Source organism: Plecotus auritus (assembly GCF_963455305.1).
Source record: "Plecotus auritus genome assembly, chromosome: 1".
Taxonomy (NCBI): domain Eukaryota; kingdom Metazoa; phylum Chordata; class Mammalia; order Chiroptera; family Vespertilionidae; genus Plecotus; species Plecotus auritus.
Window position 1 is genome coordinate 150,367,953 of NC_137770.1, and position 13,708 is coordinate 150,381,660.

Genomic DNA, 13,708 nt, shown 5'->3' on the forward strand with positions numbered 1-13,708 from the left:
TTTAAATAGAACTCTGAGTAGCATGGCTTCAGGAACATGTTGATAGTCTCTGAGGGTGGCATTTTGATTCCTGATTCCCCTGGTTAGAATTCAATTGTTCCTGGATTTATTTCTATATTATTTTTTGTCTCTGTGGAAACATTTTTTTAGCATGTTCTGCAAACTTGTTGTCTCTAAATAGATTGGTAACTACTTGAAGGCACATTTTAGTTACCTATGTAATCACTGCAAGGCTTGTCACTGTGCTATGAACAAAGCATCAAAAGTGTTTGAGTTGTATCTATCTTTTTGTTCATCAGTTTATAACGGGAAGGTTAGGGAGTGGGGGGGGGGGGAGATAAGAGATCAACCAAAGGACTTGTATGCATGCATATAAGCTTAACCAATGGATGCAAGACACTGGGGGGTGAGGGCATGTATGGGAGTGGGGTGGGGCAATGGGAAGATATATACACATGTAATACCTTAATTAAAAAAATGGAAAAAAAGTGTTTGAGTTGTTTGTGATTATTAGTATTGTGGTGTGTGAGATGTGCTGGGAAGGGCACAATACATGCTATTGTCACTATTTGGTGAATCGATACTTTAACAAATCTTTTTATAAAGTGGTTTTGATGCTTAAAAATTTCCAAACCACCCTCCCTTACCCTACCATTTCTTTTTCTTTTATACTGAGAAGGCTAAAAAGGCTAATTCCAACATAACCCTGATATTTGGGGGCCTAGCAATCTGAATCTGTGCCAGCAAGCCCAGTGTACATTCTTGATAACCTATAATTAAGTCATTGCCTCTTTCCCAGAAACTGGTCTTGCAGAACCTGTTATCTAAATGCTCACATTTCACAGAGGCCATAAAGTGTGAACATTGCAAAGTCCTGGGGAGGGGGCGTTATTAGTGCTGGCACCAGGCCAGACCATTAGATATGGCCTGGAGACCCCAAACACCTGTGGTCTTCTTGCAAACCCCGCGAAAAGGACCGGAAGCATAATCGATATTTGAGGGACAAAGACACCAGAAAGATATAAAAGACAAGCCTTCTACATGTTACTTTACTCAGATTTGGGAAGTTATTCCGCTGAGTCTGGACTCAGCGTAAACAGTGTAACTCCTTTTCTCTAAAAGTGTTGCTTGGTTTTTCTCTGGTCTTCTGCAACAATACAACTTACAAAAAATAAGAAGGGCGGTGGAGAGGGGAGGGAGGTTGGCAGCTAATCTATCCTTCGGATCTTTACTATCTGCCCTAAGAACATGCATCTGAGTTGTGGTCCTCAGAGATCGTGTATTTATTTACTCAGTTTGGAGTTATAAACGGAAGCGGGAATTAATAGTTATTGAATCTACCATGAGTCAGATACAATTTTTTTCTCATACCATCCTCATGGTTATTCCATACGGTTGATGCTGGGAAGAGAAGAAGGGAAACTGAGCTCGGTTTCAGGCTGTCAGTGGATAAGCAGGAAGAGGAACACAGCCTGATTTCAAGAGAAGCTCTGCATCCCGCACCCCATGCATCCCCTCTTTGCATCATTGAGTGGAGCCACCTGCTACAGTGCTCTTTCCCTTCGCGCTAGTCTCCCTGCATAGGCACCGACAACTCTTCACCAAAACTACACCGTGCTGTGTCAGTGGTTTCCGGCAGAAGCCACACGCCTACCTACACCCTCGATCTAACCCAGCAGCCCCAGCCTTAGGCTCTGCAGCGGCCTCGCAGGAGCGCAACGCAATTCTGACATTTAAATCCTCAGGTCCCGGGCCCGCGGAAACGCTCATAGGCACCGCCCCCCTTCGCAGGGCTCTTATGATTGGGCGAGGCTGAGCCCCGCTGGCCAATGGTGAGGCGGAAGCAGCTTCCCGGAAGTGGTGGCGCGGTCTGGCATTCCTCGGCCTCCGCGGCGGGCTTCGTGGCGAATCTAATGCTCCGGGGTTGCTGGCGCTATGAGTTCCTTCCAGGGACAGATGGCCGAGTACCCAAACATCTCCATAGATCGCTTCGACAGGGAGAATCTGAGGGCCCGCGCCTATTTCCTGTCGCACTGCCACAAGGGTGAGTGAGCGCGGCGTGCCGCCCACTCCTTGGGGACCCGGGCTGCGCGGGTTCGGCCCTCCCCTCCCCCCGGGGAAGTCGCCATGGGGCTGGACAGGAGGGATGTCGGGGGTCCGGGGCCTGGAGCGAGGGACTGCGGGCTCTGGCAGGCCAGGAGGGAGACTATCAACTTCACCTTGTCCCCAGTCTGGCTCTTCAATCTCTGAGGCTGTATTTTCTCTTCTGTACAACTGCCAGTTGCGCACTGAACCCAGGCAGTTTGATCAGGCACAACTATTACGTTCTGGAGGCGCTCCTAGCGGCCAATAGGCAGAGGTAGGCGAGGATTACTTACTTCTCTCATCCTCGCTACTATGTTACGAAGGAGAATGTGATGGAATTCTGCCACACGCCCCAAACATTAACAGGTAGGCACACTCTCTCTGAAATTAAACATCCTGTCAGCAAACGCGCCAACTGCAAGCCATCCCCCTGCCCCATATCCCCCCCCCCCAAAAAAAAAAACACCAAAAAACAACCACCCCCTCTCTTAGTTTGTCCACATCCCATAGAAAAGGTTCATTTTCGTTTACCTTGTAGATGGCCAGGTCAGGCAACCAGAATGCTAAGATTTCACAGCTGGATGCGGTTAGGGATGAAGCCTGAAGCTTCAACCCCTAAGGATATGGCCTCCAGACTAGATGCTCCAGGCAGGGCAGAGTGTCCCTAAAACATTTTAGCCAATCTCCAGAGATGGCATACCGTTAATTTCACAGCCATTGTCTGTCTTTAATATCTATTATGCTGATTAATGAGTCACTAACTTCACCAAGGAAAACAATTTTAACATTCATTATGCTAATTAGCACAGCCTTTGGCGTCCATGAGAGGTGAAGATAAGCTACAGCACTCTAGTAGCTGCTGGTAGGAGTGTGGGCTTCCAGAGTAGCTTGAGAAGGATATCCCATCCACTCTTGAAGATTGAATTAGAGCATAACAAACATACACATGCATATCATACGGTGTAATTTTAAGGTAAATTGCGGATATTGAGCATTGTCCTTCCTCACCCGTTGGTGTGAAGACCAACTGTTGTCTTGTGTGTGGAATCAATCAATTACTTTAATCTGGTGTAAATTGTTGACAGTAACTGCATTGGGGGAAACACTTCTTTCTTGCTCAAAGCCACCAGTTATCTATCTTTAATGAGGAAAATCTGAAGCTCCTCTCCATTTGCTAAATAGCTCTATGAGCCTCTTTAAGGGTCTTTCTGCTTATTCTTGAGAATAACTTTTTGGGGGTCTTTTTTTTTTTTTTTTCATTGAGAATCTGCTGCTGGATGCAGATGCCCCTGTTTTTTACATTTTGTGTTAAGTCTCACTGGAGTTTTTGAATGTGATAGCTGTGATTAAAGTATGGCAAAAGGGCTTGCCTTTGGGTTTAGGGGTAATGAGTTTGGAGAAAGAATTCATCTAAAAGAATTTGTGAAATCATCATGAGTTTGTATGTTGAAGCCAGAAATTGCTTCTCAAGAAATTTATAATGTTTCCTGTTCTCGAATTATGTGTGGGTCTGTTTACTCAACCAGGGGTGTAAACTCATCAAGGGCAAGCACTCCTGCTTTTGGTGTTTTCCTATGTTGCCTCCTGGTGGTTTATAACCATTTTGGGAAAGAGACGTTTTTGGATGTTCTGTGGATCCCCCTCTCCCAATTCATATGTTGAAGCCTTTAACTCCAATGTGATTGTATTTGGAGATAGGGCATTTAGGAAGTAATAAGGTTAAATGGGGTCCTAAGGGTGGGGTACTAATTTGAAGAGGAAGAAATCCCTCTCTACACACACACACACACACACACACTCACACTCACACACTCCCACACACTCCCACACACTCCCACACTCTCCCACACTCTCCCACACTCCCACACTCCCACACTCCCACACTCCCCCACTCCCCTACCCCTAGGAAAAGTCATGTGAGCAGACAACAAGAAGGTCTGCAAGCCAGGAAGAGAGGTCTTATTAGAATCCAACCTTGGACTTCAGCCTCTAGAACTCTGACAAATAAATTTCTGTTGTTTAAACCCCCAGTCTATTGTATTCTGTTATGACAGCCAGGGCTAGTCACCCAGTGTTGGGGAGAACCCCTCTGGGGACAACTTATGATTTATTCTGGTCAAGGAAGAAAGAAAAGGCCCCAGAAAGGCGTCTCTGGGTGCACTTCTAACAGCACAAAGCAAATTCACTCAGGCTCTGCTGGCCACTAGTCAGGAAGGGACCTGGAGAGTGGGTGGGGGTCTTGCTAAAACAGCTCTAGCATGCTGCCTATTGACTTAGTTTTAGAGCAGGAGCAGAGTTCTGAATCTGACTCCTTTTTGCCATGACATAAACCCCAATTACTGAGATTCCTACCCTCCGATGCACCTGTTGGCCCTAAACACCTGTGCCAGGAGTGATCTGAGAAGATTCACCCTCCAAGGGGGCAGGTGGATTGTCCTTTGGAGGCACCTGTCTAGTGAAGGCCTGCCACGTGAGGTGTGGTGACTGCCTTGTGTTCACTGGAGTCAAGGATCACCACATATAAACCAAGTCAGGTGTATAGGTGGTAATTAGGATAATTAGAATTTGTTTGATCTAACTAAAAAAATTAGAAGTATTTGGTCATTGTTATCTAGGCCCTTTGCATGGTCAAGGTCAGAGTGTATTAGAATGCACTCTATATTTAATGTGCTATTTCATGTAAATGTTACCTGTGTTTAAATGTCATCTTTCTGTGTCTGTTAATTTGGAAGACTGTGGAACAAGCCTGTGTGGATAGAAATATCCCACTTTTCAACCCAGCAGTCACAGTAGGCTCAAAGATAACACAACTCTTCTTATTCTGGGCTAAGCCTGAAGGATTTCCTAGAGAATTCCGTGGAAGCAAGCTTGAATTTCAAGATGGACTAACTTAAGTGATAAATTGAATGGGTCACAGAGAGCAAGGACTGAGGGTGATTGGATTGAAATGAAAGAAGGAGGTAAAGGAAGTTGCTGGAAGCAATTCTTAATGAGACCCTGATCACTCTTTTTCTGTGGCTGTTCAGAGTGATGTAGACTCTACCCTAAGATTCAGGGAACCATTCTTCTTTTAAATGGCTTCTGATGGCTCAGAGGAAGAGATGGTCAACTTTTAGTGGTTCCTGTCCTATTTTCAGATCGATTCTTCACCTGCAGAAGAAAGAGTCAATAGCCTATATGAATCAATTCTCTGATAAAAGTGAACCTGTCATGTGTTTTCTCTTAAAAGGAAGTAAAAAAGAGCAGACAACTGAGTTTCCTTGGGCTAAGTAAGCTTTTGAAAATGTAATGTGTTTATGATATTTTTGTTTTTAGATCACATGAAAGGGTTAAGAGCCCCTGCCCTGAAAAGAAGGTTGGAGTGCAGGTAATTTTTTTTGCTACTTATTTGTGTATGTGTCTGTCTTTAACCATTTTAATTGAGCCATAAAATCTATACTGAAGATACATACATTATAAGCGTACAATCCCTAAGGTCACCTCAGTTTTTTTTTTAATCTTTATTGTTCAGATTATTACAATTGTTCCTCTTTTTTCCCCCCCATAGGTCCCCTCCACCCGGTTCCCACCCCACCCCTTCCACTGTCCTCGTCCATAGGTGTACGATTTTTGTCCAGTCTCTTCCTGCACCCCCCACGCCCTCTTCCCCCCCCCGAGAATTGTCATTCCACTTCCTTTCTATGCCCCTGATTCTATTATATTCACCAGTTTATTCTGTTCGTCAGATTTTTTATTCACTTGATTTTTATATTCACTTGTTGATAGATATGTATTTGTTGTCACTTTGTTGTTCATAATTTTTATCTTTACCTTTTTCTTCTTCCTCTTCTAAAAGAATACCCTTCAGCATTTCATATAATACTGGGTTGTCGGTGATGAACTCGTTTAGCTTTTTCTTATCTGTGAAGCTTTTTATCTGACCTTCAATTCTAAATGATAGGTTTGCTGGGTAGAGTAATCTTGGTTGTAGGTTCTTGCTATTTATCACTTTGAATATTTCTTGCCACTCCCTCTGGCTTGCATAGTTTCTGTATGGGCACTCCCTTGTAGGTAACTAACTGTTTTTCTCTTGCTGCTTTTAATATTCTCTCTTTGTCTTTTGCTCTTGGCATTTTAATTATGATGTGTCTTGGTGTGGTCCTCTTTGGATTCCTTTTGTTTGGGGTTCTCTGCGCTTCCTGGACTTGTAAGTCTATTTCTTTCACCAGGTAGGGAAAGTTTTCTGTCATTCTTTTTTCAAATAGTTTTTTAATATCTTGCTCTCTCTCTTCTTCTGGCACCCCCATAATTCAGATGTTGGTACGCTTGAAGTTGTCCCAGAGGCTCCTTACACTATCTTCATATTTTTTCTTTTTGCTTTTCTGGTTGGGTGTTTTTCGCTTCTTCGTATTTCAAATCTTTGACTTGATTCTTGGGATCCTCTAGTCTGCTGTTGGATCTCTGTATATTATTTTTTATTTCAGTCAGTGTATGCTTAATTTCTAGTTGGTCCTTTTTCATATCCTTGAGGGTCTCACTAAATTTCTCAGAGGTTTCTAGAAGATTCTTGAGTAACCATGGTTTTGAACTCTATATCCAGTCATTTGCTTTCCTCCATTTCTTTCATTTGTGACATGTTTCTTTGTCTCTGCATTTTGGCTGCTTCCCTGTGTTGAGAGTGGCTTTGTGTGCTGGGTGTCCTATAGGGCCCAGTGGCTCAGCCTTCCCAGTTACCTGAACTGGATGCTCTTGGTGCACCCCTTTGTGGGTTATGTGCACAGTCTTGTTGTAGGTAAGCCTTGATTGTTGTTGGTATCATTGGGAGGAATTGACCTGCAGGTCAATAGGCTGTGAGGACCAGTTGTGTCTACACTGGGAGAACTTCTGTGCTAGAGACATCCTTATGGGGCAGGACTTGCTTCAGTGGGGCTTTGGCACTCACTGAGTCTGCCCCCTGAGTATGTCTCTTATGGATGTGAACAGTTGTAATCTGGATGGTCTCACACTGACCACTGGGTACTCTGGCTCTTGGATCTCCAAGGAGGTGCAAAGTCAGCCACTGCCTGAGGCCACCCAGCTGGAGCTACAGAGAGATCTGCAGATTCCTCCTCTTTGTTTGGGGTTTGGAGGTGCCCAGATGAGGCCCAGGTGTGAAGCAATGAAAGCTGCTGTGGAGCCTTGGGCCTTCTTTTGGAAGCTCTGGCGCTCTCTGACCCAGCTGCAGATCAGGCCATTCATATGCAAAAGCCGATGCGCATGGCTTGGGTGGGGTTGTAAATTGGGTGGGGCGGGGTCTCAGAGAATCACCAGGGCGGAGCAAACAGCAATGGCTGCCTGTCAGCTCTGCCCCGAAGAGGTCCCCAAGTCTCTGTGTCCCATGGCACCGTGCAGGAACAATGATCACTGCAAGCACCTCTGAGAGAAAGCCACCCTCCTGTTCCAGCCCGATGCCAGACAGTCCAGTTTCTACCCGTATGTGTCTGGGTCCCCAGAGTCTCTCCCGGAACTGGAGTTCAGAGCAGTCGGGAGCTTGTATCTCCCTCCCGATTGAAAAAGACAACAGCGTACCCAGTTGCCAGCCCGTTTCTGCGCGCGCCTCTGTACCTCTACACTTCTGCACCTCCTCCCAGTCTCAGTGCGGCTTTTCTCTTTCCTTCTAGTTGTATAACTTCCACTCAGCCAGCCTTCCCGTGGTTCTGGATTATATCCATTTTGTCTTTTAGTTGTAGTTTTGATGTGGTTGTGTGAGGCAGCAAGTTCAGGTGTTTACCTATGCCACCATCTTGGTTCTTCCTGGGTCACCTCAGTTTTGACTTTTGTCATCATGGGTTAGCTCTGGCTTTTGAACTTTAAGTAAATACAATCATACTGAACAGACTTTTCTCTTTCACTTAAGATCTTTGTATGACTCACCCATGCTTTTGGGTGCAGCAGCCATCTATTCATTTTAATTTTTATAAGAGAGTGTATGTGTAAGTGGTTGTCACACTATAAAGAATCATATAATATTGTTGGATTTTTTCTTAAAGCTGAACTATTGTATTCTTTTCATCAGCCATTATCTAAATCTAAATTCCAGATTCTCAAGGTGCCTATTTGGGAAGGGCCCCATTGACGTTTTGACTTTTCAACCAACCAGTGGATGTCAGGCTAAGTGCTATCTGCTAAGGGATATCAATAGTCTGTGTTCTTGATAATGACTATTATATTTATTGAATATTTATATATATTCAAGGCACTGCATGTTTATTAGTTCAGCAGTTTCTTTGAGTGCCGGTGATGAGTCGGGTACTGTGCTGGATGTTGAGGACACAATAGTGAGCAACCATTTGAAAATCCCTGTCTTCTTGGGGCTGACATCCTCATTAGAGCCTTTTGATAATCTTTTGAATGGATATTCCTACTATTTAGATATTTTTATTGTTATTGTTACTATAGATATTATTTCTATTTTACAGATGAGGAAACTGAGGAACCAGAGAGGTTAAATTAGTTGCCCAAGGTCACACAGCCAGTAGGTGGCAGGACCAGGATTTCAACCAGGTCTGTCTGATTTTAGAGCCTGTGTATTAGTTACCTATTGCTGCATAACAAATTACCCTAACACATAGTGACTTAAAACAACTAATAATGCATTCTCTCAGTTTCTGTGGGTCAGGAATTCATGGGGCACAGTGAGGATGGCTGGTTTCTGCCTGACTGGGCATCTAGGGGCTGACCTGAAGGCTTATTCTTTCTATGTGTGACATCTGGGCTAAGAAGACTCAAATGCCTGGGGCTTCTTGGGCATTCCTATGTCCAAAAAAATCTCTTCAGCATGGTGTTTCAGGATAGCTGGACTTCTCCTCCCCCTCCCCCTCCCCCTTCCCCCTCTCCTTTCCTCCTCCTCTCCCTCCTCCTCCTCCTTCCCCTCTTCCTCCTTTCTCTTCTTTCTCTGCTTCCTCTTTCTCCTCCTCCTCCTCCTCCTCTTTCTCCTTTTTTTAAAAAAATGTATTTTATTGATTTTTTACAGAGAGGAAGGGAGAGGGATAGAGAGTTAGAATCATCGATGAGAGAGAAACATCGATCAGCTGCCTCCTGCACACTTCCTACTGGGTATGTGCCCGCAAACCAAGGTACATGCCCTTCACCAGAATCGAACCCAGGACCCTGAGTCTGCAGGCTGATGCTCTATCCACTGAGCAAAACCGGCCAGGGCTCCTTTTTTTTTTTTTTTAATGCTCACTCAAGGACATGTTTATTGATTTTTAGAGAGAGGGGAAGGAAGGGAAAGAGAGAGAGACAAACATTGATGTGTGAGAGAAAACTCTGTTGGTTGCCTCTCCTATGCACCCCAACGGGTGTATGTGCCCTGATTGGGAATCGAACCTGCCACCTTTCAGTGTACAGGGTGACACTCTCACCAACTGAGCCATATTGTCTAGGGCTTCTTAAATAGAAACTAAAAAAAAAAAAAAAGTGTATGTTCCAGGAGAGTAGTAGGCAGCCATATCGCCCAGAGATCTATCTTCAAAAGTCCTGCAATATTACTTCCATCATGTTCTGTTGTTTAAGACAGTTACAAAGTACTACCCAGGTTCAGGGAGAGATTAATATAGAGACCTCCTGTCATTGGAGGAAATTTCATGTCCATTTTAAAAATATATATATATTTTATTTTTTTTACAGAGAGCAAGGGAGAGGGATAGAGAGTTAGAAACATCAATGAGAGAGAAACATCTATTAGCTGCCTCCTGCACACTCCTTACTGGGGATGTGCCCACAGGTACATGCCCTTGACAGGAATCGAACCTGGGACCTTTCAGTCCGCAGGCCGATGCTCTATCCACTGAGCCAAACCCGTTAGGCTTTCATGTCCATTTTGTAAGAAGACTGTATGGATGGGGATATATATTAGTGTGGGCATATTTGGAAAATACAGTCTGCCTACAGATTATTTTCCTAACCTTTAAGTTATACTGTTGAATTTTTAAAATTTATCATGAATTTGATCTCTACTCACTTAAAAACCAACCAACCAAAAAACCCTCAAACAAAACAGAATAGACTTACATGAAGCAAAATACAGAAGTCTTCTGTCCCTCCCACCACACCCCTTTTCCATTTCCTATTTGGTGGTATCTTTCAGACATACCTGATCATGTACAATAATGCATCTTTAACATAAAATTGGTGAGGGCCAACCTTTTGAGGAGATCAGAGGACACTGTTTTTTCTGTCTGCTTCTTCCCCATCCCTTTACACTCTCGATGGGACTGAGATAGTTACTGGGGTGCTGGCGTGTTGGGAACTACACTAACACTTCGTGTGCCAGCTCACATTTTGTATTATTGGAGATGAACTGATATATGATGAAATGTATTTTGTAGTCACCAAAATGTCTCATTTTGGATCCTACTGAAGTAGCTTTTTTTTCCTTTCTCTTTCAGCTTGAAGGTTTACTTATACTGTTCACCTGTTACTAAAGAGTTGTTGTTAACTAGCCCGAAATACAGGTTTTGGGAGAAAAGAATTGTAAGTTTTATTTTTTGAATGATGCCAATTTTTTTTTACTGGGAAATACTTTTTGAGGTAGATTGAACGAAACATTGGAATTATTCAAAGCCCAATTCCTCGCAGGCTATGTTCATTGTAATATTGATATTTAGCCTTTATAATTAAGAAGTTTAAAAGAGGGCAACATTTTATATTTGAGTTTGCTTTTCTTGTCCCTCAATAATTTAATCTTGGTTCTTAGTTTTATCTCTTTGAATCTCTGGCTAAGTTGCATTTTAGTACTCTAAAGTGTAAAATGGTCATTAACATAATTAATCATTTATTTACCAGTGGTTGTCAACCTTTCTAATGCCGCGACCGTTTAATACAGTTCCTCATGTTGTGGTGACACCCAACCATAAAATTATTTTCGTTGCTACTTCATAACTGTAATTTTGCTACTGTTAATGAATTGTAATGTAAATATCTGTGTTTTCCGATGGTCTTAGGCTCTACGCGACCCACAGGTTGAGAACCGCTAGCAGGGTCGCCTAAGACCATCGGAAAACAGTGATTACTATAAATATCAGTGGATTTAATTTAATTATTGATGGAAAGACAAATTCTCAGTTGAGGTTAAAAAATAAGCCTTAGTCTACAAGAGATATAGTTAAAACAAAAAGGATAAATGCACGTTACACTGGGAATAAAAAGGGAAAACCTGTACTAAACAATTAGACTCTAAAAATGCCAGAGTATCAATTTTTATATCATACCAAGTAGAATTGAAAGCAAAAAAAAAGAAATTCTAAGTTTCAAAGAGGATGTTATTTACTATTAAAAGGAACAATGGATCAAGAAGATATGAAGATACATGCAATTGACAAGGTAACATCAAACCAGATAAAGTAATTACTGATCACCCATACTTGATTAGAGAAAAAGAACCACAGTAAGTGAATAGAATTAGGGTTCTTTATGTGGGTTAAACCATAAGTAATTGTGGGAACTGGCAGAGAAGTATGAACAAGTGTCGTAATCTGTTTGTTGTTGGACTGCTGACAGCTTTCAATTTCCCCCTCCACACTCTCTCTGAAAAGCAATGGGAAAAATATCCTTGGGTGAAAAAAAAAATATCTTTGGGTGAGGATTGGCAACAACAAAAAAGATGCATATAAAAATACAGGATGATAAAAGGAAATTAATAACAGCAATGCATTTTTGATAGTTGTTATAAGGTATTGTATTTGATAATTTAGACAAAGTGGATAGATATCTGGAAAAGTAGGAAAATACAAAATTGAGGCAAGAAAAGTAGAAAACTTGAATAAATCAGTAACCATCCAAGAAATTAAAACATCTTTTAAAGATTTCTTCTTAAATAAAGCCCCAGGCCCAGATAATTTTATAGGTGCATTTGCCAAATATTAGAGAACAAATAATCCCTATACTAGATGAATTGTTTGTAGGAGATAATAAAAAGATAAGCCACTCAACCCTGCTGCCAAAATCCTATATAATAAAAGCGTAGTATGCAAATTGCCCCTTCTGCCAGAGTTCTTCCAGGAGTTTGACCAGAGGGTGGGCTGGTAGGGGGAAAGGAGGGAGGCCCCAGCGCTGGAAGGGAGGGAAAACCCGGCCGGCAGCTGGCAGCCACTAGGTACCCTACAAGTGCATGAATTTCATGCACGGGGCCTCTAGTAGATAATAATAGTACATGGTGGGGAAAGGCCATTGCATATCCTAATATGTAAAAAGCCAGGGGCCATGACGATCTAAACAACCAGATGACTGAAGAGCAGGCTGTGTGGGATGACTGGGCTGGCAGGGGGGGCAGTGAGGGATGACCAGCCAGTGGGGGGGGCAGTTGGGGGCGACCAGGCTGGTGGGGGGGTAAGTGGGGGGGCAGTTCGGGTGACCAGGCTGGCAGGGGGGGGCAGTAAGGGGAGACCAGGCTGACGGGGGGGCAGTTAGGGGTGACCAGGTTGGCAGGGGGTGCAGTGAGGGACAACCAGGACAGCAGGGGGGGAAGTTGGGGGCGACCAGGCCGGTGGGGGGGGGGCAGTAAGGGGCAACCAGGCAGGCAGGCAGGTGAGCAGTTAGTTGCCAGTGGTCCAGGATTGTGAGAGGGATGTCCAACTGCCAGTTTAGGCCCGTTCCCCGGGATTGGGCCTAAACCGGCAGTCAGACATCCCCCGAGGGGTCCCAGATTGGAGAGGGTGCAGGCTGGGCTGAGGGGACCCCCCCCCCCCCCCGTGCATGAATTTTGTGTACTGGGCCTCTAGTGTAAACATAAAAAGGTGAATAATTATGTTCATTCATTCATTATCTACTTATTGAATGCCTCTCCGTGTCAGCTGTTGTTTTGGTAAAATGTGCAAGTACACCTTGGAGCACTCTGTAGTAGCTCAGATATGTGAATTAGGCCAACATATCAGGGATGGATTCACACTGTTCTGTAGCACAAAACCTAAACATGTAGAACACATAACTGTGTGTTTTACAAAGACTCAGGTTCAAGGGATGGGGAGGTAAAGGGAAGAAGATTGAATTCATGGAAATACAATTGCTATCAAAGGAGATATGAGTTTATAAGGCACTTAATATATGTTACCACATTAACCTCAAGAAAGGTATTATTTTAGCTTTATCATGTTTTCAGGCTGTTTAAAATATTTATTTTAGTGAATGTTATAGAGAGCCTATAACAACTTTTCTTAGTCCCCTTTCTGTGTTTGAGATGACAGAGGCCTATAAAGCAATGAAAAACTGTGGAAATATATAATATGATGTATACATGACCTCTTATTTTATTTTAATAGATATCAATTGAAATTGAAACTCCTACCCAGATATCCTTAGTCGATGAAGCATCAGGCGAGGTAACTAAATATTAAATGTCATGTTTTTGAAAATTAATACTTAGTGCTAAAATGATTATTTACCTTTCGCCTTGATTTTGAATGTTCATTTAACCATAAATAAAAATTATAGTAATTGAGTGAGTTTGTGAGAAAATACACCATGTATAACATACTTATTTTTTACGTCCCAAGGACTGGATATAACTTCTGTCAGAACGGCTCCTTTCTAATATTACATGTTAAATATGGGAATGCCAGTTGTTGATATTACTATGGGATGTCATTGTCACATTTAATAAGCTTAT

The 13,708-nt window shown here is 42.9% G+C and overlaps 1 protein-coding gene across 3 annotated transcripts in view; it reads left to right on the plus strand.

The window, feature by feature from the left end:
• The first annotated feature begins 1,853 nt into the window (after positions 1-1,853).
• The window catches only part of DCLRE1C (DNA cross-link repair 1C), a 66,583-nt gene continuing 54,728 nt past the window's right edge, over positions 1,854-13,708 (plus strand). The window contains exons 1-5 of one of the 3 annotated variants that reach the window (XM_080644662.1): positions 1,860-2,044; positions 5,401-5,452; positions 8,523-8,607; positions 10,494-10,578; positions 13,362-13,421. Coding sequence is in view for 1 of the 3 variants with exons in the window: in XM_080644661.1 (XP_080500787.1) it covers positions 1,936-2,044; positions 5,401-5,452; positions 10,494-10,578; positions 13,362-13,421 (306 nt within the window). In the remaining 2 variants the exon portion in view is untranslated. Of the gene's footprint in view, positions 2,045-5,400; positions 5,453-8,522; positions 8,608-10,493; positions 10,579-13,361; positions 13,422-13,708 lie in introns of all 3 variants that reach the window. The other 2 variants (XM_080644661.1, XR_013959201.1) reach the window with 2 other exon arrangements.